The 22,457-nt window shown below is 36.2% G+C and overlaps 3 protein-coding genes across 4 annotated transcripts in view; 1 reads left to right on the forward strand and 2 right to left on the reverse strand.

Annotated features, from left to right (window-relative positions):
• Positions 1-9,896, reverse strand: part of drosha (drosha ribonuclease III) — a 38,141-nt gene extending 28,245 nt beyond the window's left edge. The window contains exons 1-11 of one of the 2 annotated variants that reach the window (XM_084134315.1): positions 9,754-9,896; positions 7,555-8,297; positions 6,861-7,167; positions 6,244-6,385; positions 4,728-4,885; positions 3,518-3,598; positions 2,512-2,598; positions 1,720-1,806; positions 1,015-1,086; positions 656-737; positions 482-553 (exon numbers count right to left, since the gene is read on the reverse strand). In XM_084134315.1, coding sequence (XP_083990441.1) covers positions 482-553; positions 656-737; positions 1,015-1,086; positions 1,720-1,806; positions 2,512-2,598; positions 3,518-3,598; positions 4,728-4,885; positions 6,244-6,385; positions 6,861-7,167; positions 7,555-8,297 — 1,831 coding nt within the window. In that variant the 5' untranslated portion in view covers positions 9,754-9,896. Of the gene's footprint in view, positions 1-481; positions 554-655; positions 738-1,014; positions 1,087-1,719; positions 1,807-2,511; positions 2,599-3,517; positions 3,599-4,727; positions 4,889-6,243; positions 6,386-6,860; positions 7,168-7,554; positions 8,298-9,753 lie in introns of both variants that reach the window. The other variant, XM_084134314.1, reaches the window with a different exon arrangement.
• A 1,706-nt stretch (positions 9,897-11,602) lies between these two features.
• lsm5 (LSM5 homolog, U6 small nuclear RNA and mRNA degradation associated) lies at positions 11,603-16,726 on the forward strand. The gene is made up of 5 exons (XM_084135153.1): positions 11,603-11,723; positions 13,420-13,515; positions 13,864-13,891; positions 14,741-14,813; positions 16,494-16,726. The coding sequence occupies exons 1-5, from the start codon at positions 11,678-11,680 to the stop codon at positions 16,524-16,526; spliced, it is 276 nt and encodes a 91-aa protein (XP_083991279.1). The 5' UTR covers positions 11,603-11,677; the 3' UTR covers positions 16,527-16,726.
• psme2 (proteasome activator subunit 2) lies at positions 16,637-21,309 on the reverse strand. The gene is made up of 11 exons (XM_084135152.1): positions 21,149-21,309; positions 20,746-20,778; positions 20,593-20,655; positions 20,303-20,389; positions 20,177-20,222; positions 18,934-19,031; positions 18,779-18,847; positions 18,586-18,653; positions 18,243-18,297; positions 17,352-17,438; positions 16,637-17,214 (listed from the first exon to the last, which is right to left on the reverse strand). The coding sequence occupies exons 1-11, from the start codon at positions 21,194-21,196 to the stop codon at positions 17,134-17,136; spliced, it is 735 nt and encodes a 244-aa protein (XP_083991278.1). The 5' UTR covers positions 21,197-21,309; the 3' UTR covers positions 16,637-17,133.
• Between the last annotated feature and the right edge of the window lie 1,148 nt (positions 21,310-22,457).

Genomic DNA, 22,457 nt, shown 5'->3' on the forward strand with positions numbered 1-22,457 from the left:
AGTAGAACATGTTGAGAATTTAGAGGCCTTAGAAATTTGTGTATCAAATATGATACAGTCTGCTTTGTAGGGTTATCATAAAATTAATAACATTTTTACACAAAAACTTTAGTAAAATTGTATCTGATATAAAAAGAAGCATTTAATTTACAAAGTGGATAGCAGCTTTACATTGCTTCTGTCATTAGTCATTCCATTTAAGTCATAAGTTCACACAAAGAAACTGTTAAAAATATTTTTTTAAAGAATGCCAGTAATAATAAATAAAAATCAATCAAGTAAATGTCTTTTAAATGGTTAGCAAAATTACATTTAGTTTTTTAAGACTTTTAAATCAGCCATCTACCAATTATTTGGCATCTGCATATGAGGAAATGCTCACTTTCAGCTGTAGTGTATTTGCCCACTTTAACAAGCTGTTTGACTGACACAATCACAAAGCAACATCAATCAAATGGAGAGAGGGGCATTTAAAACTCACCCGGGAGGAACCGAACAAACCGTGGCATGAAATGAAACTTCTGACAACCTGAGGGGCCGTTTTCTTCAGGACCTGTATGACAGCAAAACTATATTACCATGGCTATATGGCAGGAGTTTGCACCCCTGGCGAATAATGTGTTTATGTATAGCTGTGTGTGCATGTGCTTGTTACCTGTGAGGTTCCAATCGTACAACTCTAAGATGTCTTTAAAGAGGTATGAGGAAAACAGCTCCAGGCCTTTAACGCAGTAGTTCTGGTCAAACACAACATTACAATAGCAGAGCATTTGGGTCACTTCACATGTGCTAGAAACAACCAAGATGTCTAAAGTAGCACTCAAATTACAAAGTGATTGGTAAGGACAGCAAGAAAATGAAATTGCCATAAAATTAATTGTTAACAGTTAAAAGTGTCAAGATATGTTTGTCTCATTATGAGAATGTTAATTGTATATATAAAGTGAAAATTATAACAGATTATAACCATTTGAACTGGAGAAGATGTGGACAGTGTCAAATTTGATAACAGACCTCAGGTGACATCTCTTCTATAAAGTGGATGGTGTAATCAATGTTGAAGCGAATAACCCGACACAAAGGGATCTAAAACGGGGAGGAAAACACGTGTCGGCATGTTAAATCTCATCAACACTCACCCCCATCGATACTCATTTTACTCCATAAGCACTTTTGAGTTTATGAACTTAAATACAACTGATAATATATAACAGTATCTGTGGAATGTTGTCAATTGCCACTGAACCTCCTTTTCACACTTCCCTCAACAAAAAATCCACAATAATGTACTCGCAAGTCAGTTAGGCGAGACATTCACAAAAGTTTAAAATCAGAGATCTACAGCACAGAAGAATTTTTCAAGGTATGCAAGAACCAAAAAGCCCTGCAAACATTCTACTAAACATTTTCTTTTGTGCTCCACAGAAGAAAATAAGTCATTCGAGTTTGAAATATCATATAAATGAGTGAATGATGAACTAGAACATCAAGAGTTATTTTAGCTGTTGGACTAGTTATAAGCAGAACAACTTCTTATGTGTTGCTGATGTAATATCTATTAGTGGAGTTTGCTTTTCTGACAGTCACAGCATGGCTCATCTGCTGTCCTTGTGTATATCATGACAAGGTTAGATTTTTTTTTAAAACTATTACACAAACCACAAGTAGATCATGTGGTTATCTAGTTTGAACGCAACCATGCAGCAGTTGTATGCTTACATTATTAAGTGGTGTGTGAGAAAAGCAGGAAAAGCCCTCAAACAGGTACTCGTGATCATCATACTCAATAACCGTGGGTCTATCTGTCTGAAAGAGAGAGCAACGGTTACACTGAATGGTAGAAACAATATGAAAACATAAAAAAATGATTTGATTGAATTTGTTAGTTTAAAGGGACAGTTCCCCCAAAAGTGAAAATTCTGTCATTAATTGCTCACCCTCATGTCGTTCTAAACCCGCAAGACCTTCGTTCATCTTCGGAACACAAATTAAGATTTTTTTTTTATGAAATCAGAGAGCTTTCTGACCCAGTGGTGTGCACAGGGGGCGCTTGAGCCCCTGCCCCTTTAATCGTGAAAGCAAAAGTGCCTATCGCACGATTTCCCCCAGGTCTGTGCACACCATTGTTCTTACCCCACATACACTGAAACGTTATCACCACTTTCAAGGCCCAGAAAGGTAGTAAAGACATCGTTAAAATAGTCCATGTGGTTCAACCTTAATTTTATGAAGTGACAAGAAAACTATTTTTATGCCCAAAAAAACAAACACAAAGTCACATGGACTATTTTAACAATATCTTTACTACCTTTCTGGGCCTTGAAAGTGGTGATAAAGTTGCAGTCTATGGGGGGGGTCAGAAAGCTCTCGGATTTCATCAAAAATATCTTAACTCGTGTTCCGAAAATGAACGAAGGTCTCACAGGTTTGGAACAACATGAGGGTAAGTAATTAATGACAGAATTTTCATTTTTGGGTGAACTAACCCTTTAAGACAGCACAGAAACCTACCAGGAAGTTGGTAGGAGGGGACACAGTTATTCTGTAGTGGAACAGCTTGCCGGCATTGTTATTCATCGGACGACACTGTTTCACCAGCTGTAAGAGAGAGAGAAAATCACCAATCCAATCAGCTTGATATCCGAGACAGATGATTGACATTTCAAAATGCTGGGGTTAAACACAACATTTTATTCTCAGAAAAAACCTGAATACCAAGAACAGCACAATTATGATAACACTGTAATCACCATTATGTCTAGAATTTACATTAAAAGTTATTTTTTACAACTGCATGTCAAATTCTTCATATAGCTACACATCTAAAATTCCTAAATGATTGTATTTGTTTTATACACCAGTGAAAATTAACAAAGGCAACAATGTCTAACATCAGACAAAAAAAGAGCTAAAATTCTGTGAAGTATCCTACAAATAAACTGACACAACATAAGTGAAATCCGACTCTTGCTGCACTGTGCTGCAACTCTGCAGCTAAGTTTATAAGCGTAGCATCCGATTATCTAACTGAACTAAACGGTTTTTACTTCTATAAAAAAGAAAAACGGCAGTGGGGGCAGTGCCCAGGTAATGTAATCGCTGTACGGCCGGTAACACCGACTACAGCAGCAAGCCTATGCTGATAGGCAATGCAGAATTCAACCAAAGTACTACATCTGAGAATATTTACTACCAAGTGCTTGCAATCCTAGGTACATCATGGTCCCGCAATCATTTAGCCCATTCATGTAAAAATCGAGATCATTGTTAAGGGTTCACAACTGTATCATTTCAGAATATTACATATTTTTCTAACGCCTCAGCACAAGCTTCTAAAGCTTCTCTCTCCTGTACCCATATTGTTTGCGCTTTTCATATTCTACAGAAGTTTTTTTTCCTCTCCAGTTGTCTTATTAATTCTAAACTTCAGAAACATTCAATGCATATGACAGCGTCTAACCGAATTCTAAACTAGGTTTTTAAAACAGATGAGGTGACTCAATAAAGGCATGTATACCTGTTCACCAGGGTAAATACTGTGTCGAATTCCAGTTCGTCTGGCTTTGGCACTGCACTTGCATAATGGTCCATCATTCATCTGAGATTTAAGCATATGATCAAGAAAATAAGAATACATGTAACTTCATTTTAAACCATAGAAATACACTTACATTAAACAATTTAGAATTAGTGGTTAATTCAGGAACTCTTTAGATTACTTTTCCTCTCCAGATTTGAAATCAGTTCTGAGTGAACATCACTGGCTGTGGCATAGATGTTTACTATTGCTTAAAGAGAACCTTGCAGAGCAAGTCAGTTAAAAGTGTTTATTGATAAAAAATAGAATATTAATAGAATTTGTTTAGGTATTCCAAAATTTAAATTAGTATTTCTGGATTCATTTTCTGGCCTATAGTGTCCAGAATGGTCTGGTTTTAATTATTTTAATTTTGATGCATCACTAGATTAAAGGGGTCATGAACAGCAAATCTTTTCTAAATCTTATAATGTTCTTGGAGGTCCTCCTATAATGTTAGCAAGATTTTTTTAAATATCCTAATTTAGAAGAAATATGCTATTTTCTGTCTCATTTTTGACACTCCGTTTTGATGCCGCATTTGACAAGTTTTGAAAGTAAACGCCCACTGCTATGACTGGGTAACAATCATTTTTGCATATTAAAATTATTTTCAACATTCCCACCATTACACGTGGAATTGTTTTGAAACCGGCAACCACCAGAGTCTGATCCTGAATTGGAAGCCAACTAATCAACCTACAGATCAAATTCTAAGGGTACTCCAGTCTGCAACAGCTTGGTAATTAATCATCTTTATTTATAATTAAGTATTTGTAAGGTAGTTATTATATTAGTGTTTAAACAAAGACAATATAGAAAGGTGTTTATCTTGTTACATAGTTGAAACATTTTCTTAATGTTAGAATCACAAAAAGGGCAATGCAAAGACTATGTTTTTCCACAACCTGGCAAAACGTCTTGTAACGTCTACTTCTAGGAGCTTGGTTTCAATAAAAGCTGTTTTTTTACTTACGAGGAAGTTTTGAGTTCTGAAACTTGCAGGATATGTTTATAGTACAATGACCTCTTACATGTCAAAAAGATCCAAGGAAATTTTGATTTCTCAATTCATGACCCCTATAAAATGGATTTGAGCAAAACATACCATAAAACTAAAATTTATCAGCAAAGAGTCTACAGTGCATACCTGTCCGGGGTCATTATACCACAGCTCTTCATGGAGGCGGTCAGGGTGCGCTTTCTTCCTCTTGATCTCAGCGATGACATCAAACACATCAGAGTCAGAGCTACTGGAGCAGCTGCTACCACCTCCATCAGACTCACACTCTGATTCGCTGGAGCTCTCTTCTTTTAAAACAAACCGACAATCATCTTCTACAGCATGCCATTTTTGATTGTATAAAATCTCATCTTAAACATCTGCTTAAACGTTGATAATATTCTTTAAGGTCTTAAGAGGTCATGAAACACTAAACTACATTTTCTGAGATTTTAATAAGGATATGTGTGTTGCACATCATACAAGACCATGTAACAACCATCCATTAGTTTTAATTGTTTAATTTTAAAGCTAGGCTGTGCAGTTTCGCAATGATTGGACAAACCTTTTTTGGTCCTGAGACTTCCAAAGAAGATATACATACATACATACATACATATTTGTTTAAATATTCAGACAACTTTAATTATTGATTGCTATCAGGACGTGAAGAGACGTTCAACAAGTATAGTGTTATTTTCATTTTCCAGGTTTAAAATCTTTGTGTTAGCGCCACAGGATTTGATATTTTCTTACACCTATATTACATCGATGACTCATTGGTGTCTGTAAGAGATGCATTAACGGATCAAAATGAGTGTTTGTTTTTTGCTCTGTAAGAGTAATAAGTTCTCTTCCATAGACCCCGAGTCCTCGATAAATGCAATTCATCCACATTGTGGCTGCAATCGGTCTTTATGGCTCCATGATATATCCAATCAAACGGCGCAAAATAGGCCTCAAAAGTTATTAAAGATGCAACAGTGAATTCATTTATTTTCAATGAAGAGTACAAATGTGAGCGGATGTGCATTTATTTTTGCATTAAATTGTAGTTGTCACAGCATAAGTAAAGTATGTTTAATTTACGGTGAGCTTACAAAACCATGTAAAATAAACGTTCAAATTTATTGCGTGTAATGGTAAATTGCAGTGTGTGGGAAGCTTTGATGCTTTAACTTAATTTGAGTTAAATAAAACTGTTTGAATTAGAAGCCTTTTTGTGGATTGTAGCACTTTTTGTAGCAACTGGTGCTGAAACAAGGGGTCTCATGACCCTTTAACAGACAGGATGAAACCCTCATTCGGTTTTGAAGTCCATTTGAACCACTTAGTCATGTCTTCACCTTTCACCTCAACACCCTTAGTATAACAGCACTGGGAAGTTTTACTCCTCTCGACTATGCTTGTGGCTTTCAAATGACTCTTTTTACATTTCCAATTCAAGCAAAACCTTTTTTGTTACTTTTTTGTGCTTTATTTTACATACAGATTGAAATAAAAAATGGAATAAACAATATTATGAATTATAAAATAAATATTTCGTATGGAAACTATATATGGAACCGAGTTGTTTAGAAATGTATTTGAGCCATATTATGTTGGTAAATATTCTAGAGTAAACTGTGCATATTTGAAATAGTAAAATCTTGGGACACGATACCCTGATCCTGGTCCAGTTTGGTCTTGGGTGGATCCCATTTAGGCCTGGTGGATTTGGCCCGCTCCTGCCTTCGGCCAAGCTCTTCCTCAAAACGCTCGTACAGATCTCTCAACTTACTGGTTCCCACGACCGTAGAGTCACCCTACGAATGAATAATAACACGTGAAAGATAAGTAAGAGCTCCATCACCATCAGATAAGTAAAAAACACCATCACAATATTTGGTACAAAACTCTTCTGGATCATCTATAGTGCACATTTTAAAGGTGTAGTGTGTAATTTTGTTTAATGGATTAGTTCACTTCAGAATAAAAATTTCCTGATAATTTACATCCAAGTCATCCAACATATTCATGTCTTTCTTTCTTAAGTCGAAAAGCAATTAATATTTTTGAGGAAAACATTCCAGGATTTTTCTCCATATAGTGGAGCAGGACCAAATTACAGTTTCAGTACAGCTTCAGGGCTCTACACAATCCCAAAGACAGACATGAACATCTTGGATGGCATTGGGGTGAGTAAATTATCAGGAAATTTTAATTCTGAAGTGAACTACTCCTTTAATGAGTCTCTATAAGTAAATCATTGATATTTTGATAGTTCACTCCTGTGATTACCACTTGGTCCATTGGGTCATTGGAGTAGTAGTTCTCAGCATGTGTGCAGCGGATCCAGGCAGGTTTGAGTAACTCTTCCTCTCCTTTCTCCTCCTCGTGGCGGTCAGTGGACGTCTCCTCTGCCTCTCTACTCCTGCTAGAGTTCACAGATCTCTCTCGACTGCTGGAGGCTCCATCTGTTCTCCTCTCTTTCTCCTCCTCCACACGCCGGCGCTTTCTCTCTCGACTGCCTGAGCGACTGTGAATGTGTTTCCTGTGTCTGTCTGAGGGGGGCGAACCTGGCTCGTCTCTATGCCGATATCGTTCTCTGGTGGATGAAGGCAATATTACTGTGGTAAAAAATAACGGAACAGACAACCCAGCGAAAGTACTTATTAAACTAAGTCTATAAAAGTGTGTATGTGTGTGTTTGAAGGGGTTTAAACAACTGAAATCACACAAAAATGCAGTAAGATGTCATTACTTGGTCACCTGTAATAGTGTCAAAAGGACCCAGAGATGATAAGCAATACTTCTTTTCTTTGCATAAATTAAAAATTCATGCAGTACCGGTAGTTTACTAATGACTCACAACTGGTGTTTAAACATAAAAACTGTGGGTCCCAAATGTCGTGTCACCACTTACTGTTGGGAGCAACTTGCAAAATGAAAGGCACAAGAAAAAATATGAATAGAGAGCAGTGAAGCGTATTACCTGCTGCGGTGTCTTGATGGCACGCGCCCTCTATCGTAGTCCGCTTTACACCGTGGGCTGTCTGACCGCCTGCGCTCTGAACTGCACCCTCTGTCCCGGTCCCGCTTCTCTCCTCCAAACTCACGGTTATGTCGACTTCCATATCCTCCGTAGCTGTGGCCTCTGTGCCGGTGATCGTCATGGTGACGGAGTCTCTCGGGCGAGCGGGAGGATGTGTCCGTCTTGTATTGAGTGTTTGGGCGGGAGCGTTCAGATTTGAAGGAACCTCCGGGCTGCACGTAAGCTGGGTTGAAACTGGGTGGAGGGGGAATCTGTGGCTGTGGAGGGTAGCTCATGGGATATGATGGCGAGTAGGGCATGGAAGGTGGCACTGATGGGGGCTGAGGGGGCAACGGTGGAGGGGGGACGGTGGGCATCATGTAGGGGTAAGAGCTCTGAACCGGGACGGGAGCCGAGCCGTCTGAGCTGCGAGGAGCAGGTGGAGGAAAAGGGGGCGGATCTGGGAAGCCTGGTGGGCGTAAGGGACATTGGGGCAGAACGTTAGAACCCTGTGATGGTGGAGGGAAGTGGAAAGGCATGAAATCAGGATGAGGTGGCATGTAGCCACTGCCTCCCTGAGGGTTATAGACAGGACCGGGAGCAGCTGGAGGGTCGTAGTGATAGCGTGGTGGAGGGGGCCGGTACATTTGGCCTGGAGCGGGTGGTCTTCCCCATGGGCATCCGCGGCCAGCGTGAAAAGACATCTGTAAAGAAGACATGGACGTAAGAAAGATATGGATATAGAAGATTTTCATACAAAGATGGGTTACACTATTTCAATGGTCCACTTTAGACATTCTACTACTATAAGTAACTTTACAACTACATGTCATTAGAGTAGACTTAAGTTATTAGTAGACTTTAGAATACTATTAGGTTAGGGTTAGATGTTAGGCCTGGTTGTGGAATAAGTTGGCATGTACCGGTAGTTGCATTGTTACTTAGTCAGTAGTAGAATGTCTGGCGGGGCACCATGAAAATAAAGTTTTAGCAGATATTAAGCAGACAGACAGCCTACTAATACTCTAATGAGGGTTAGATTAGCAAAGTTACTTAGTTAGTCGAATGTTTAAGTGGACCATCAAAAAACAAAAATGTTACCCAAGTATGCACTTGAACTAATCAGTCCGAACTGGAGAAAACCACATCTGAATTTTGTTATTTGTTATTGACTGTTTACTTGTCTTCAATAAATCCTTGGTTTTTTTGGTTTCCATTTTTTTAGTATAGTATAGTTTATCACATTAGTTAGCCTATAATTCGCTGTGTGGTGTTATCAAAGTTGGTACCAAGAATTGTGAAGTTTCATGAGTATCTAAAATTTTGATAATGTAACAATTTGCAGCAAAAATAACTACTGTGATACAGCCTTATCGTGAGATAAAATTACTTAGACCTATAGCGTGATATTTTAGTAATCTTAAAAGTAGATTAAAAGTAGTTTTCTACTACTTTAATGAATGTTGTGAACACCATTGATTTAAAGGGATAGTTCATCAAAAAAAAAGAAAATTCTTGTCTCATGTCTTTCCAAACCTTGATGATTTTTTATATTTTGTGGCACATAAAATAATGTCCATAAAGCGGAAGTCAATGGTAGCAACAGTCCAACAGGGTTTGATTACCAACATTCTTCAAAATAGAAGAATAGCATATTTAGGTAAGAAACGACATAAGGGTAGACGCCATAAGAGTAAATAACAGAATTAAATGTTTTATGTGAACTGTCCCTTTAAATAAAATACCCTCGTACCGATTAGCGAAAGACATTTCTTTCGACATAAAGGCATTTTCTAATTATGAGGCCAAAAGAAAACGACGTTTCTAGCATCGTGGATGCAGCGATTTACATGGGCCCAGGTTTTTTGTTCGCTTTTGTGGTTGAGACAGTGACAATTTTGACATGGCAAGTGAAAAATTGAAACACTGGCCCTGTAAGCACAGGGTTTTGGCCGAGTCACGTCTTGTAGGCGTCTTGAAACAATTTATTATCCCTCTCAAATGCGTATTTTCTAATGAATTTTCACCTAGTGTTTTAACACACTGAAAACGCGATCTGAAATATATCTAAGCTACATCAATTCAGCATCTCCTATGATTCAATGACAGAACAGCACTTTAATAATGATGACGAAAAACTTCCTGAAGAATAAACCTTACCTTTAGAAGTCTTTGCTACAGCTTGGGAAATAAATCAGTGATGCTGTTTATAATGTTTTATGTTTACAGGGGAAAATAATGCTCAGTTTATGACGCTGGCAACGCGGTGTGTGCTGCTGCCAATCAGATTTAGGCTGTGTGACAAGTGACCAATGAGAACGCGAGAAATTATCCCTCGCTAAAATAGTCTTCTTCTTGTTCTTTTGGTGCATCACTGCCACCAACTGAACCGGAGTGTGAAGAGTCGATGCAGAAAGACATCTCATACAAGGGGGAAGAAAACAAATGCGTATTGTATTCTTAATTCGAGTAAATTTTCGCTTTGACATCAATTTTCCTATTTGTACATCGAAGGACAGTTCGTTCACCCATACTCCCACAAATTACACCACATCAGTATGTTCATTATCATGCACACACATATATTTTAAGTAAGTATTTTTTCTCTTTCTACAAAACACATCACTTGTGTCTTTGCTATTCATAATCATAAACCTGATGTATTTCTATCTGAATCTTTATCTCAATGTATGTAATAGTCTGCTCTCTCTCTTCTACAGTTGTGTCCTCTGCATAGTGATAATCCAATCATAAGAGTTTCAGAAGATCAGTCTCTTATCAGATTTCTCAGCAGTCCAGCCATGATGGGTGTTTGGATGCTTGAGCAAACACAAGGGTAAACAATTCATAATTGGATTTTATATTGCAAGTTTGTATTGATTGTATGGTTTCAAAAGCATCAGATCATATGTGTAGAATTTTATCAGCATTTCAATCTGAGTGATAAACTCAATTGAAAAATTAACGTTCTCATCAAGTCATGATACCATTGTTTCTGGATGTTCTCAGAACATTCAAAAAGTCAATAATAAAATAAAATAAAAACTTTTGCTTGGTTATGCAAAAGTTAAGGAAACATTCAATTTTATCATGTTGCAAAAATTATGAGAATGATACTTTTGAATGTTCTCAACATTCAGAAACGAGTAGTAACATTTTTAATTTCTTTTTAAAGTTCTTTGAACATCCGACTAAAACATTTCAGGAAAAAAAGTTCCATGAACGATGTACTATAATGTTTTTGTGCTAACATTTGGAGAACATTATTAAACTTTAAATGCACATTCAATTAATGTTACTGGAAGAAAACTTTAAGAGAACATTGCCAGAATATTACCCAAAGTTCTGAAAACATTCCCTGTTAGCTGGGACATTTCTTGTCTTATCTTCATTTTAAAAGTTTCAAAATCCTAATACTTTCCAGGTTTAAATGAAAAAATAAATAATTTTCCCAACTCATCAGTACAATATATTTGTTTTAGTTTCATTGAAAAGTTCATGCTGAGTAAAACAGTAGATGGCATCAGCATTTCTGTATTACAATAAATAACATTGTAGCTCTCAAAGGTCAAGAGACAAGACATCCAGCCTGCTCTTGATGGAAGGCCAAAGGACTTTACATTTCATTGAAGAAGTCAAAAATTATAGGTACCATGCACATTACAGTTAATTAATAAATTAAAGATTACATTACATTAGCATGTAGGCCTATTCATTTACAGATGCTTTTGTCCACAATGAATTTGTAAGTAGTGCAAACTAAAGTGATGAATTGTAAAGGAAAAAATGTACTACAACTGAGCAGTGTCATCTTGTACAGGTGAAAACACAAAACAACGAACTATGGAGACAAATGCACACAGAAAAATGGTACCCCCAAAAAAGAAAAAGGAACCTGTTATTGGAGAATGTTTGCTACTGACTGTCTACTATCTTCTGTCTTGAACGACGAACTCAAACTTCGGAAGAGCCGCAGCACCTCCTGCTGGTGAGTGCCAGCCAAGCGCGTTTCAAACTATCTGACATCGATTTCTCGTGTCTGTCATTCGTTTCCGGTGACCGATTATTCAGGTCTAATATCAAAATGGCGGCAGTAGCAGCTACAAACCCTTCGCAGCTTTTACCTCTCGGTATGTGCGACTTTCATTTTAATTGATTGTTTGCTTTATTGGATTAAGTTTGTAGTTGTTGTAGTAGGGAGCATAGAGTTCCCTTAAGTCGCATTCAAACCTCAGTACTTTTTATTATATTTTATTGGACACACGTGTACACAAACGGTTTATAGGTATAATCGTTGAAACATTTTATTTAATTCAAATGAATCGTAGGATATAAACTGAAATCAGACCCCACAGTCAGTATGGGTGAATTCTGTTAAAGTGCCTGCATCACCGTGTCTGTGACCGAATTCGCACCCATAGCCTCATTCACAATTAGGCTATTTCATTCATTCATGTGCCTTTCAAGTATATTAATTACGAGTTACAAGCACATGTATGACCAAGCGTCATCATGACTAAAGTCGTTTTACAAGTGGGTAACTTAATCTCGGAATTCTAGATGATAGACGACCAGTTGCTGAGTTTTGAAGTTGAAAGGGGCGTGTTGATTTAAAACATTGTTAAATGCAATTCTGTATGAATGATTTAGTAAATTGCAGTCATTTTTAGAGATGTTTCATTATTTAACAAAAATACTTAGTTTTGATACCATGTATAAATAAGTGATATATTTATAATATTCAGTTTTTGAATTCAGATGTACTTATTTTGGTTTATTGTTCGTAATATAATTAATTTGTTTTATTTGGGCTATCTAGCCTATTTTATTCAGCATGACATGATTAAGGCTTGATATGCAAATATGATCGTCTTCATGCGAGGGACCCCTATCCTAAAATAATAATAAATAAAAAAAATCTTTATAGTTTCTTGTATAAAAAAAATAACCAATTTGTACTGTAAAAAATCATATTAATAATTTCAAAATATTATTTTATAGTTACATGTACATTACAAATATATTTTTTTCTCAGAAGTACTGTACTGTTAGATTGATTCATTTACTTATGTTTGTATGTTTATATATATATATATGTATACAGTACTGTGCAAAAGTCTTAGGCATGTTCATCTCACTGGATTATTATAATTAATGGCAAAAAGAAAATGTTGAAAAAAAAATAAGTTTGGAAATGTAGCCTAAACTGATATTTCCTACTGACACACTACACTGTGTTCAGTGCGTGTGACATGAATATCTTCATTACAAGGATTAAACTTGATAATACCGATTGTTAGGGACCAACTCCATGTCTTCATTCATGTTGCTAAATAGGAGATTTGAATTTGTCACATACTCGCACACATACAGGTTGGACCGTCGGCGAAAGCCTTAAAACTGCTACTGATAGAATGTGCACTGTAGCACAATACTTGATCTCTCTGTAAAGAGACATTTTAATGTTCACAATATTGTCATATCACACACACCTTCTTGTTACAAAATTGTCTGTGACTTCTCTAACAATCGCAAACTCCAAATATAATTAACTCTAAAATTAGTATTAATGTCAAACTTGTTGAAGATTAAATTATATATTTGCTGTTCATAAACCCTTCGAACTATAGGCGTGACTGTGACAGCTAATATAACTGCTTTATTATTCACCGTTTCGGTGTGTTGTGAGATGATGTGTGTCTTTGCATCTGGTAGCTTTTACACATTCTTAACAGTATGCACACTGCAAACATCACACAGCCTCAGTCTCACACTGCTTCTGTTGTCTTTGATTGTGTTTGTCATGACTTGTATGATGTCTTTCAGAGCTGGTGGATAAATGCATTGGCTCTCGGATTCACATCGTCATGAAGAACGATAAAGAGATTGTGGGAACTCTGCTCGGGTTCGACGACTTTGTCAGTATCCTTTAACAGCTGGGAAAAACGCTGACACCTATTTGTGATGGCTAATATTTTAGGATTAGATTTAACTTAATTGAGCAAAATACAAGTAGCCAGTAATACAGGTACACATTCACTTATTTGTTCTGTAAATGTAAGAGACTCTTACATTTTTTACAATGCCATTTTTGTTACTGTTTTAATTAAGTGAAATAAAAAGCAAATTACCTCTGCAGCAATTCTGCTGACATGATGTAAAGAAAGAGAAGGTGCATTGAATTCAAAGAGTGTGGCAGGAATGTACTAAAGATTCTCATTTCATAATGTAATGCATTCTTTGTGATGTTTTCTTGATTCTTTTGATCAGACATGGTCCTTGAGGATGTGACAGAGTTGTAAGTAGATGTTCCTACCCACAACATTTCAAATATATGCCTAATAATTTATGCCAAATAACTTTTCTTTATTTATGCATCCAACTTCTTTGACTTAAACTTCACAAACATACAAGTAAATATACATGATATAAAACATATTCTAATGTAGGCTAGATGTTTCTCTGGGATATTTGGGGGCCAGACACCATGGCGTTCTTATTAACAGGGTTCAAACAGAGTTTGGAAAATGGCAAATATTTTTAATCTCCTTAAAACATCCAGCGTTAAATAAATTAAACATTTGAAATTTAAGAAATGATGTCTTCACTTGAGGTTCCCTTGTGTCTCGTGAGTGTCTTTGCTTTGTTTCCACTAAAAATGGCATCCACCTGTCTTGTCTCCAACATTATCAGTGTACGTTTCAAAAGCATAGTTGAAATTTCTGAAAAACATCTTAGTATTGCAAAAAACGTTTGTGATGAAGAAGCCTTTCCATTCAATGTAAACATGTTCATTACATTGTTCAGGTTATATTAAGTAACCCCATGGGAACCTTATAACCTGAACAATGTAATGAACATGTTCATATATTTATGATTCAGAAAGTTATATGATAATATATTTATGATTCAGAAACTCACTTGGAATACATTTTCGAAAATGAAGTGTACATTGTTTTCAAGGTGTAAGGAAAATATGCCTCTTTTTGTGTGGTCCCACATTTTTTAGAATGATGAAATCAAGTATGTAATTCGATAATCATTTTGCAAAAAATTATGAAATTTACATTTGTGAAAACTTACTTTATTTTTCATCTTAAACATTATTTATTATTGAGCCATAACTAAAGTTGCTGTTGTGTCACAGTGAAATCACTCCAGAGGGAAGAAGAATCACAAAACTGGATCAGATTCTGCTCAATGGCAATAACATCACAATGGTATGATCTTTTGAGTTTAGTGTATGAATATGCATTCGGGTGATATGAGTGAAGCTCTTATGCAAGTTTATTTTTTGTTTAGTTATGGTATTTTGCTTAAATTTATGTGTAACCTGAATTTATCAAACATTTAAGCCCTAAAGAACGCTGTCTCTTTAATTTTACCGATTTGTAATTCAGTAATTCCAATTTAATCTTTTAGTCACTTGATAATAATACCATCAGCATGCAAATTAAAGATAGTCGCAATGCACCAAATTTACACTGACATCCAACTGTTAGGATTCAGTTGAGCTTGGTCATTTGAGTCTTTTGACAGTTTTGTTTCAGTTTATCAGTTTTCACTAAATGAAAACAAGGAAAAATATGTTTCCACCCACCTATTTTTATTCACGCTGGAAAAAACGCTGGATGGAAATGCCAAGATGCGCATTAAAAAACGTATGCACTCAATTCACCCTTTGTTGGGAGTTTGATTGACAGGCCATCTGACCAATCATAATGCTGAATCTGCCATTTTGTCTGACAAACAAACCAGATAGTTGATTAACCAACTTGAAAAATGGTGTATACTGATGTCTTTCTGTGGTTGAAACAACATACCTTCTGATGTTCATTCATGTTTATTTTGTGCTATAACTAGTAGGAAGAGGCGATCGGTTCACGTGCCGCTTGAACTAAGGCGCCACAGCGATCTGTCACGACACATTAATGAGCCACAAAACCATATTTATTGTTTGAATTTCTTAAAAAATGTCACAATTTGAAAGCTGAAACTTTCATACCAAAAGTAACGTGCTCTGTGTTGTCTGTCGCCGTGTTGTCAGTGTCCTCTGTTGCACGATGTATTTTAAACTGCGTGAGAACATGATGTGTGGCATGAGAACACCATTGCTTGTCAGACATAGCAACAGTAACCAAAGGTCAATTGAGGTGGATCATTTTTTTTAATCTTTTTATCTATTTATATGTGAAGACATGCACATAAACTATGATGGATTCACATTTACTGAATAAATCCCTCAATGCACTGCACAACAAAAACCTCTCAGGATGTGATTGGATAACTGGCCTAACCAACAGACCAATCGAAGCGTCTCACACAATTGTGTTCCCAAACACCAGCATCCGAACGCAAGAGCGTTTCGTCTGCGTGTTATGAGGCACAAGTCATTTTGTCAGCCACAGTTTCTTCTCCGATTGCAGCAATTTCCATTCTTATTGCAGATATTTTTGCACCAGTGTCCTAGGAAGACGATTTTGTTCTCTTGAACACATGGGATGAAAATGGTGCTTTATTCACAAATGTTTTATGTTATATTCCTATTTTGCGATCAAGTTAAATTTGCAACTTGCAAACATAGCTAATGATACAAAGTCATTTTTTTTTTTTATATGGACCTGTAAAACAAAACATAATAATTAACAGAAATACTTGCCTAGATCTATAAAGGCTATAGAAAGACTAGTTATTAACCCATTTCAGATTTCATGTTGTTCAGATTTCAGATTTGTTACATCTGTCGAAATGCGGTTTTAATTATTTGGACCATATATTCCATTTAATAACATTACCAAGACTCAACACAATTAAAAATTGCATTAATGGATGAACGCTAATCAACATGGCAGGTCACTTTGTCATATATAACGAAACCATGTGTTTCTGCTGTTTTCCAGTTGATTCCAGGAGGAGAAGGACCAGAAGTTTGAGAAACGTGTAGCACATGACAGAAAATAAATGTACAAATTATGTTCCTGTTTCATGGAAGAATTGATCACTTCTTTTTTTTTAAAGAGGCATTTTCATTTCATGAGAGGAGTTTTTCCACAATAGTTATTTTATTCTTTAAGTGATCCAAAATGGTTTTGTAAACATTTGTTGCTTGTTACAATAAAACAAATAAAATTAACTGGACTGTGTTGGAATTCATTGTATAACAGCATTTTGTGTTATATTCCTGAAGTGGAATCTGTAGATGAAGAAACTGAAGATCTTTTGTGAAATCATTGTTGGTTTTAATGTTTTTTTGTTGTTTTTTTTGCTTTAAGAACATGACCTACGAGTGTATTTGCTATTAGGTTTTCCTTATTTAATTTTGTATATGCTGAAACAGATGTACATGTAGCTTTGAATTCAACTACCACTGTGATTACTTTAACAAGTTTAGTAACAAACCCATTTAAAAGATGAATGTACTGTCAAAGTGTCATGCAACTACTGTATCTAGAATGTCAAAAATGAAAAGAAATGAGAAATTCTTAAAACTGGTCTAGTTGTACAACTGTATGTATATTAAGATCCCAGTAAGTATCTGTCTCAGTACATGGATGGCTTCTCTTCTCCTTTGGGGTTTGTCACTTTCTCCAGGTTCTTGCTGATGACGTCATATAGTTCAGCCTGAGTACAAACAACAGAAATCTGAATATACAGCCGTACAGATGATTCCACATTCATAAAGGCCATATCTTTCACTTGTGTTGTAGCGTTTCTCATTTAGAAGCTGTTTGCTAAATAAATAAATGTAAACTACTCACGTAGAATCCGCGTATATCAAGCACAATCACTCTGATCTCAGAATATGCTGCTTCATCCTTCTCGTGCACCAGAGAGCGATAATCCATCTATCAAAAGAACATGCCCTTTATTATTACACAAAACCTGTAACCTGAACCTGATGTAAACCAGGGTGTGTCCGAAATCGCCCCCATATTTCGCACATATCGCACTATCTGAGGGGACAGCCATTTGTAGGTGCAAACCCACTACAAGTGCACTATCGAGTATACTCATTCAATCCCATAATGCACCACAATAATGAGCGTACAACGGATGAACACTCAACAGCTAGAGAATACCCATAATGCACTTTATTAAATGATTATTAAACAGCAAGCACAAACTATGAAAGAGCAGCAGCCCTTTCAGCACAGTCAGTGTCCAAATTCGCTCACTCGTTTTCAATCACTCCTTCAAGAGCGTATATTAATGGATTAATGTAGGGATTGATGTAAATGAGGGTATAGGGGGTGATTTCGTTGCTCAGGTTAGATTGGCATGGTTTTGTCAACTCTAAACCTATTCTGAAACTGAGTTTGTTCAGCTAGCTTCATGCAACAGGCCACTGGTGATTTACCCCTAAACAGTTAATATGCAAATCATGTAATAATCATGTATTATTTTAAAGCAAACTTCAGATAAAACTTATTTATTCAATGAAATAAATAATTTTAATAATTAAAAAGGATTTCATTGCTGTGTACACACCTTTTCATATTATTAAAAGGTGGGGGAGGGTGATGTTTAATGTGTGTGAAAATACTAAAAATACTAAAAAACCATGATAATATGATATTGAAAGCCCTATTTAATAACTGTAGTTATACAAAAAAGTTTACTCTAATAAGTGGATTGGATAGGTAACTCACCACATGTGTGTCTTTGGAAGCTTTGGCCACTGCATCACCTCTCTCTGAGAAGTACCTGCAGATAAACACACTTTGATTACCAACATGACAACATGAATAAATTAGGGCAGTGTAAAACATGTAAACAATGAGAGCTTGTTTCCGCCACAGAATAAAAAAAAATTAAAAAGCTAATAGTGGACTTTGTTCTCACAATTGTTTATATCTCAATATTGTGATTTTCTTTCTCGCAATTGCAAGATTAAAGTTGCAATTACTTTTTTCCTTTTTTTATTACGTGCCTGAAACAAGCTTCCATAGTGTGCATAATCAATGAACTGAAATAGTTAGGAATTGCGCATACTTGTTAATGTTGGTCTGAAAGCCCTCCACCTTGGTCTTCACAGCAGTAATCCTCTCAAGGATTTTTTCCTAAAATTTCAACCAGTCATGTTAACCATTCAGAAACAAAAAAACATTATGTGCCATAGTCGATCACAGTCTATAACACCTTCTATAAACCAGCCATCTTCAAAGAAGAATTAAGGGTTAATAACCTGAATTGCAACTCCAAAATCATTTCCATCTTCAATTTTTGGAATCAGATGAGCAATCCAGCAAGAGACCTGAAGAAAAGTAAAGAAAAAAGCTGCCAAACTACGGTCTTGGAAAATGCTGAAAACGTTTCTACGAGTCAATTTTGCCCACTTACAGTGATGCAGGTCTCCTTCAGAGCCATTATCTCCGGTTTTACAATATCCAGCAACTTCACAATCCGCTCATTTCCTTTGATGAAGCCACACTTGGGAGCTGACACAAGAAAATGTAACGTTACAACAAAATTCCATATTTACAGTTAAGGTTTGGTTCTTACATTACCATCACTCTGGTAAACATACATTTTCATCTAATCAGTGCATAACCCTTTTACCCACTTTTTTAGCAGATTCTCCAGTCATACTCTTTTGTTGATTACCAGGTATTTTTGGTGCTGTTAACTTCACCAGTGTGTTTTCTTTCTAAACCAGCATTCGATGGTATCACACCTGTCGGACTGCTTCAATAATCCACCATCATGAATATATATGCTTTTCATTTTCTCTTTTCACTTATTTTCTGTCACGATTCACAAGGATAAAGGTGCACAAAGTAACTTTACTATGGTAAAACCCCACCTACGTCAGCGTACAGCAGCACTCCGACATGTGGTGCGGAAACCCCCGCCCCCACCCCTTCCTGTCCCATGCAAAAAAAATACATTTTAAAAAGGTATTCCACCTAGACTAAAATGCATCGATGGAAACAAAAAGAAAGAATACCAGGATCATAATAAACAAATTGATTAAAATTGATTCAAGGTTTTTAACGTCACAGGACGATGTTGTGAAGCAGTAATTTTCCATTGCTTTTGGTTTGATATAGTAACACTTGTTTGATTTGTGCTGGTCAGTTGAAGTAAAGGACAAAATTTAGATGGTGTACAAATGAAGAAGAGAAAAAAGTACAACCCAATTCCCAGAGAAGTTGGGACATTTTGTTAAATTTACTAAAATTCTAAATCTGTGATTTGTCCATTATGAATTCTATAATTGATAGAATTAATATTTAAGAATGAACGTTTCCCACTTGTAATTACGACTTTGCTTAGTCAATCATTTGCTCGGAACTAATAATTGCACTATTGCCTCTACTTGAAGGGCACATGCCTTTCTGTAAAGTTCAGCAATCCTTATTAAACACACATAAACTAGCTAATTAAGATCTTAAAGAACATTTGATATTTACAGACATGTGTGTTGAAGCAGGGTTAGAACTGAACTCTGGCAGGAAGGAGGATATGCAGGAACAGGATTGGCACTCCTGGTCAAGACAAAGCCTTTCTTCTCCACCCTCATCATCATCGAGATCACATGATTAACCAGTTAAATCTCATTTACGTGTGTGTGCAAAATTACCTTTCTTCTTTTTCTCATCATCTTCATTTTTATCTGTCTCCATCTCCTATTAAAATATTTTAATAAATGTTAGGGTAAGGGACATCTATTTCTAGAATTATTATGAATCCTGATCCGGATGCCAACCTCCTCCTCTGCAGCAGGTGGGTCAGGAATGGGAATGTCCAGGGGTGCGTGGAGAGACGAAAGGTCAGTGATACTGAATTCATCCCCCTAAAACCATAAAAGAGAAGCATTTTTCATTTCACTTGATGCTGGAGTAAAATTTCTCAACTGGTAGCCTAACCATGGGCAGCAAAACTAAGGTCATGAGTTAATTTCCCAAGGACACACATACAGACTGACATGAATACCTAAAGGTACAGGTCACTTTGGATAAAAATCTACCAAATGAAAAAAAGAAGAAAAAAAAGTACCTTCAGCAGGTTGTCAAGCTGTGAGATCTTCAAAGGTATGTGATTGGAGAACAGCTCTTCTGCCTACCAATACAATGAATATTGTAAGCACAAACAGCCACAGTGCACGATCTCAAATAGCCTATGTGTGTATTATTTCAAGTGAATTCATACCTGCTTATACAGTGACTGGCGGTAGTTTTCTATCTGGATGAAGGTAACACAGATGAACAATTATTATTTTGTTTAATATATTTAAATGAAATATTTAGGTTGTCTTTGTCCATGAAAATGATCGCGCCTTCAGGTAATGGCCATGTTTACTTTCACTTTCAACATTCGTGGATGAGGAAGTGTGACTCAGGGTTTTTTCTTTTTTCTTTGTTTTTACATATAAACACCGATTTCCAGTAGTGTTTTATTTTCAACAATCATTAAACAATCTATAAAGAGCCCTTTAAATCTTCTTAGGAGCCATACCGTCACAGCTCAAACAGACGCAAACGCGTTTACTTTTTCTATTTGTTCGACTCTGTTGACAGTGGAGATACTATAAAATCTATAGAGATGAACTTACCCTCACTGCATTATCGGAGTTTATCTTCAGTACTTTAGCTCTGGACATAATGTAAGCAATTCTGCGTTATTTTCAGAGGAAAAGATCACGGTACACTTAGCAGCAGACGTTCAGGTGGCTCGCGCAATTCACTTTCACTTCGCGACACTTTCGATTTAATAATGACGCCCACAATCCACGACTAAAGGATAAAGTGAAATAGGCTACTTATTTTTTTCATCATTATTAATATTTTAATTTTTGTATTTACGTTTTTAGATTAATGTGTTCAGCTTTGCATAATTAATTTACACATTCCTCATTATTTCATTTAAAAAGCGCCGTTTTGTGCACACACATGCAAGGCATGCGCCCACCAGACGCTAGGGGGATCCAAAAACACCACTTTGGAATTAATTTTAATAGTTTATTTCTGTATCTTACACACATGAACACGTTTTAACCATTAATAGTGAAGTGAAATAAAATTTGAAATTTTTCGAATTTGAAAATAAAAATGGTATATTATAGAGAGTGATAAGTAAAAGTGAACCCATTCTCCCTATACTGTACAAAATAAAGCGCGAAGAAGAATAACATGATGGACGGAAAGACAAGGCTCTTTTTTAATAGTGAGTAGATGAAGCTGTATTTCTAAACATACTGAGCACACACACACACACACACGCACACACAGACAGACAGACAGACACTCACGTTGGTCTACTCATTATCATAATGGTTTTTATACTGGACAAACTATATATTCTATTCCCCAAGACTAAACCTAACCAGCACAGAAAACTTTCTGCATTTTTAAATTTTTAATAAAACATTGTTTAGCATGTTTTTCATGCCATTTTAATCACGCCATTTTAATCCCTCAGGAAATGTCCACATAAACAACGTTTATGTTGTAATCAGTGGCATAACTTTGTACTGCTGCCACTGTCACAGGTAATGTCCAAAATAACAGCAGAGCAGTGCACACCTCACCATAGGTGGATGTTATGGAGTCCACAATCAACATCTTGGCAAGTTGATAGATTGAGGACTGCTGAGCAATTTTTGCTCTAAAACAGGCAATTTTTGCTCTAATTTTTGCTCAAAAAACAAATTTTTGTGCAGGAAATGTTAATCCTGTGTCCAAAATCCAAAATTTTAGTCTGCAGAATCACTTGAAAAATGAAAGGGAATTTCTTTTTTTTCCCTGCTCCTTCACCACACTCGTCCTTGAAATGAAAAAGGACGAGGATGTAATGGATGTATGTGGATGTAATGATAGCACTGACAAAAATATATCTGACAAGTGACAAGCACAGTGCTTTCA

The sequence above is a fragment of the Abramis brama genome (genome assembly GCF_963993115.1).
Source record: "Abramis brama genome assembly, chromosome: 14".
In the NCBI taxonomy this organism is placed as follows: domain Eukaryota; kingdom Metazoa; phylum Chordata; class Actinopteri; order Cypriniformes; family Leuciscidae; genus Abramis; species Abramis brama.